Genomic DNA, 6,000 nt, shown 5'->3' on the forward strand with positions numbered 1-6,000 from the left:
ACTTCTAGATACATTATACTGCCTAGTTAGATTTTGATTAAAACAGAGACGACTGCTTTTGGTAGAATTTCCTATGGCTTCCACAAAACACATCACAGAGAAGGAACAAGGAGCAAGAAAGAGGAGGAAACAACGCACTAATGCTACCCCTTGATCTTTAGGTACTCAGCACTTCTTTGTATGTTTGCGAAGGCAAGCACATGTACTAAACACCAACACTGTTAAAACTCTAGTCTACCTACCAACAAAGTATCACATGCATCCATTTTGCACGACCACACATCCTACTAAAGGGAGACCTCAGTTCTCAAGGCTGGAGAGAAACTGTGCAGGATAAATACTGTACCTGTTGAAACTAAGGTATGGTTCCTTCCACAGGCAGCAAGTTTCACCTTCTCAGGCTTAAGAGCTAGACACGAGAATATGACAATTACAATATTTTATGGATATGAAAATGACAAATAGTCCAGGTCAAATGATAAGTAACTGGTAAAACTGAGATTCCTTCAGTTATTGTACTTCAAGGGATGGAACCTAAAGCTTGGAGGATGCTATACACACTCAGAAACGTTAACTATATCTGTAACCTACAACTGAACTCTAAGACCCTACATATGTGACTCTAAATCAGTGTTCTTCACGACCAATCCAGGTTTCTCCACAGTTTATTACACATCATAACATTAATGCATCAAGGTCCAGTCCATTGTCCTGTGTTGCTTCTCACCAACTGTCACACTCCACAAAGGGCCTAAGATTAACAATCATAGGCATGCACTTGAGCTCAAGTTGCTCATCTACATATTTGTAGACATTTACAAATATCTCCTAATTAATTGGTTGACTAATTGTCTCTATAGTCATGGATCTTACAGTCTGCAGTAATGTTCTATTAGGTATTTGTAAGTCCATAGTGTTTAGTAGTCTGTGCCCAGGTACATGCTTTCTAAGCATAACATTAACAGTCCAGTGATAATCATATAAATAGCATTGGTTAGGATAAGTTCACAGCAACATCTTAAGCTGAAATTGAAATGTGGGCCCTGAAGATAAAGAAGACTATTCCGACCACAGCGGCAGAACTCGCCACCGCCTACTAAATGTAGGTGCTAGCAACATTCAAGTAAAACTTACAAAATACAAACATTAAAGAGCTTTCATTTATGAAAATAAAGAGTCAAAGAATCAGTACTAAAGTTACTTCTTGTAATCTGGAAGATATTTTTAAAAAGAATATAAATAATACAATATAAAGAAAAAAAAAAGACCCAAACCTTTGATACATGTTGGCTTGATGATAGTGGATTTTGATCCTAATCCTAACTGACCCCAGTTGTTACTTCCGAACATGTACAATTTATTATTTCCTAGTGGGAGGGGAAAATAAATAACAAATTAAAGCAATCCTCACATAGATAACAAGAAATGAATGAATCACAAGGAAATAAGAAAATACACTTAAATATATCAAAGAGCAAAAATAAGAGCGTCTCTTATTTTTAAAAAATAAATCTTGTCTCTATATGGGCACATTCAATTCGGTATAGAGTTTTTAAGACTTATGTTAACAATTTTCTCTTGTAATGAAATAGATTCCAAGAAAGGTATGCATGGAGAAAAGCCATTTAACGATACAAAACTAGTTTAAAGGTGAAAGGACTCTTGAGTCAATTTATAAAGAATTCTCTGACAAGGACAAAACCACATTCTATATACGTATAATATGTTTAACACAGGCTAAAGCCTCTTCTCTACATAGACAATAACAGTAACATTTAAGTCATTTTAAAAGTAAAAATATAGTCAAATGAAATGGTAGACCATCACCTTCTTTGGGGTTCCTGGGTTTCAAATCAATGATATTTTTTAGACATAAAACTAGAAGTAATAGAAAAAATCAGACTTTTCAAATGTATCTTTCTGTGTTGAAGCAGGTTACTTTTCCTTCTAGGTATGAGCTGACTCTGGTAAGTGTAAAAGTTCCTAACATTAGGCAGAAAAGAATTTTATTAAACACAACTCTAGTAATATTTAGGTTTCTCTAAGAATTACTGTCTCCATTTAAGATTATAATACTAACCTGTAACAATAGCAGTATGTTCATCTCCACATGAAAGACATATGGGTATGTCATTTTTAAACCAGAATTTGCTAGGAATATTTTCGGCAAATTTAGTTTTTCCAAACGTAAACACGGCACCTGTATCTACAAATGTAAGACAGTTTTTACTTCACAACTTGAACCATGATGTCTGTTATTAAAATATTTCCAATTACACACATAGAAATGCTTTCTTCCCTGACAGCTTTGAATCTGTCTAAACAGTTTAAACCTTCATTCTTTCACCTTAATTCAGTTCTAATCCTCAGACTTCATTTTAGTTTCATCTATGACATCTGTTAATTTGAATATGTGCTATTCCTTGAGTGATATGACGTAAATATATACAATGACAAGGGAAGCATCATCCATTACTAATTGCTCTGCTGACACTCGATGGACAGCAAAGTCCCGAATGAGCTGATACAATATGTACCTTCTACTCACTCTGGTTAAGACCCCACAGTCTGGTCCCTGACTAAGGACATTTTTCCCCACACTCAGAACTGAAACAGTATTACAGTTTTTCCTTAATACCACAGGAAATTCATGGGAAGGGTCTAAGTGAGTTTGGAATTTCTTTACCCCTTCCAAGGGACTGCCAGTGTTTGCATACAAGGGAGGGAGGGATGTTACTACAAATGCCAAACTCTTACTGACAATGCTTGGGACTGTCCACTAAAGCTAGGTGCAGGGCAGACGTAAGCACATTATTACATACTGTTTCATACTGTTTCACTTGCACTATGGGAAGCTATACAAGGCTTTAAAAGTCAATTATAGACCACAATCAGAGTATGAGCCCCAGCACCCACACAAGAATGAAAAGACTCCCAGAATTTGGCACACACAGTGAGATAAGGGAGAGAGAAAATGTTTTAAAATGGGAGGGTAATCATGTATTCAAATTCCTAATCTAATACTTAATACAATACTCAATGGGTTACTTTACCAAACCTTAACTTCCTCCTTTAATCATTATGGTTATTACTAAATGGCATTTAATACCAATACACATTCTTATATGCCTTGAATTTAACACAGGTACGAACAGGTTTGTTGTACACAATCTATTTACAATATTGTAAACACAGGGTTGTACTAATTTCTCTTTTATGATAAAGAAGCTAGTACAGAATCTATAATCTCCAACATATTAGCTGATGGCTACCTCTGTAAAGTCCTATTACAAACATTGGAAATTACTGGTTTCTCAGAATCTTGCAATGAATAGAGGCCATATGGCAATTAATTATGCTCTACACAGAAATCTCTCTAATTAAATTGCTACCAAAATATTTATTGCTAAGTATTCTATTTGCTCAACTGTATTACTGATACTGTAGGTTTTCCTTGCTACTTATACCCATTGCACAAGACGTTCCTCTAAGAAATATCAGTTACACTGAAGTTTGTGCAAAGTTTCAAACAGAAAACTTCCCTTCTACACTATTTATCACTCTACCACCATTTTCATATCACTAGAATGCTGGGTAGGAAATCAAACACAGCTTTCAATACTTTCAGTGCGAAAGACAGCATATTACCCAGGTTTTACTATGGAAACACCTTGGCTATTCAAGTTCAAGTTACGGATCAGTCCATGAGGATTGGAGATGGAGGCTGAGATTTGACATTCTTTAACTGCCATTGTCTGATCTGAGGAATATTCACAGACTTGGACCAGTATCATTTTCAAAAGACTAAATATCCATTAACATTTCCAAGTAACTATTTAAACACACACACACCACACTCAAATAGAAAGCCAGACCCAGTTTGGGGGAAATTTCCAGAGAAAGCATACTGAATGTAAATATTAATAATATATATCAATGTGCACAGGACTAAACCACTTGAGAACAAGCTTGAAGCAAGCCAGTTCGACTCAAGTCACTGAGCCTTGGGAGGCAAGGACCTCGAAATGATTCAAGGCTTCCCTACAAGGAATAATTTAACAGTGTTTACTCTGGCTCCCCAGAATATCTCTTCAGACACTCCCCTAACCCAAAAACCAAGGTTAGGTGGTTTCTTTCTGTTCTCTGCCATCTAACGTCAAGCCTATTGTAACTATTTTCTTGTACCCTCACTAAGGTATGAGCTCCAAGAGGTGTAGAATCAAATTCTGTTTGAGCCAAGACCACAGCAGAAAGTGCAATACATATTTAAATGTCCAATTCTGCTCAAATATAGTGGTTATTTTTCATAATGCTAGTAACAGCCCATTAGAGTATATGCAAAAACCAGTTCAGTAGATTATGACCACCATTTTAGCTGAAGAACGCTATAACGCTACGCTTATAATAAATGCTGCTCCAGGAAATGTCTACCTGGGCTACCCGGTACGGAAGCCGTAAGGAGTCATAATTTTAAAAGACTTCGCTACAGTCAGTCTTAAAAAAAAAAAAAATTCACCGAAGGCCCTCCTTCTCCCTTTATCCAGTTCGTTTCTTCCATTCTTTTTAACCTTTCACCCCGCGTTCCACTCGTTACTGAATTCTGTATCTAACCGGGTCCTGGGGACATTCACTTGCTCAAGTGTTGAGAGACCCTGGGATGCTTCGCGAGAGAATAATGGCTGCCGCCGCCTCCAAGAAAAGCCATTATTTCAGCTTGCTAATAACACATACAGGGTCCCTCATGTCCTCGGTCCCTGTCCCTTCTTCCAGCCCGACAAAGGGAATTTATTTATTCCCAAACGCCAATCTAGGGCGGTTGACTGAGGCTCAGGTAGCGGCCTGTACCACTACAGGGCCGGCTCGGAGGCGGGGCCTGGCCTGTCGCCCGCCCGCCCGCCCGCGGACCCTCCCTCCAGGCCAGCCGCCACGACTGGGGGCGCGCGACTCACCGGGCACCGGTGACTCAGATTCCGCCATGCCGAAGCCTGCGAACGGAATTTGTGCCTGCTTCGGAAAGATAGCAGGGGCGACTCGATTGGGCCTAAGGTACTGCCCTACCCCCTGGGACCCCCATCGCGACCCTCTTGGCATCGACCACCACTGTGCTCCCGGAAGTCAACAAACAGACGCTAGGGGCAACGGAGGCGGAGCCTTGCGGGGCGGGGAGGGGCGAAAGGCTTTTTTTGGAAAGAGGCCGGCGGAAGCTGTGTCAGTGAGGCGCAAGCGCAGATGCCGAGGTTGCGGCGGTAAGTGACCGCACGCCCTCTAGCGGTTGCGATTGGAAGCGGCCACGCTGCAGTCTCCAAGGTGTTGGAAGCTCATCTACTTCTGAAGGGATCCTGGCCATGCAGGGACCTAGAGGGGATGGTGACAACATCATGTCTCACATAGCCCTAACTTCTGTGACACATGCAAATGTCAACGCACAGCTTTGACAACACACTAGCAGTAACAATCTGTAACACAGCAAGGCACTAGGCGGTTTACATCCCAAATGTCATTTGTAATCCTAGAAACAAAACAAATATATTAGATGCACACATTAGATCTTTATTGAATAAATGGTCTTAATAAATGCTATTACAATCATGCAAGTTGAATAATGCCATTCCTTTTTGGGGATATGCCAATTAAACATAGGAAGAGAAGCCCAGTTCAAGTTGTTTAGCCTGAGGTCTAAACAATCTGCCTGCATCTCCTATAAAAGTAAAAGGCCAAGATCTATACAATTTCCTCTGAAATATTATATTTTTCTGGATAAACATTGGTTTTCCACCCATAATAGTTGGCCACAATCAAATAAATAAGAAGAAAATCTTCCAGGATGAGTCCATTTGTATACCTGAGGTAGTTGGGTCTCAATCAAGCACAACTGAATTTAAGGCTCGCAGAATTAGAGAGTATTACCTACACTTACTCAGGGCACTTTTATTAGGAAGGAAAGAGGGAATAGAATCCAATCACTTGTGTACAAACTAAAGTTGGGAATGAGATTCTAGT

General features: G+C 39.5%; 1 protein-coding gene across 2 annotated transcripts in view; it reads right to left on the reverse strand.

The window, feature by feature from the left end:
• Rpgr (retinitis pigmentosa GTPase regulator) overlaps positions 1-5,195 on the reverse strand; it is a 51,981-nt gene extending 46,786 nt beyond the window's left edge. For both annotated transcript variants that reach the window (XM_029473416.1, XM_021153023.2), the window contains exons 1-4: positions 4,950-5,195; positions 2,081-2,206; positions 1,275-1,367; positions 347-409 (exon numbers count right to left, since the gene is read on the reverse strand). In XM_029473416.1, the coding sequence (XP_029329276.1) occupies positions 347-409; positions 1,275-1,367; positions 2,081-2,206; positions 4,950-5,091 (424 nt within the window). In that variant the 5' untranslated portion in view covers positions 5,092-5,195. The remainder of the gene's footprint in view (positions 1-346; positions 410-1,274; positions 1,368-2,080; positions 2,207-4,949) is intronic.
• Between the last annotated feature and the right edge of the window lie 805 nt (positions 5,196-6,000).

This window comes from Mus caroli, chromosome X, assembly GCF_900094665.2.
Source record: "Mus caroli chromosome X, CAROLI_EIJ_v1.1, whole genome shotgun sequence".
Lineage (NCBI taxonomy): Eukaryota > Metazoa > Chordata > Mammalia > Rodentia > Muridae > Mus > Mus caroli.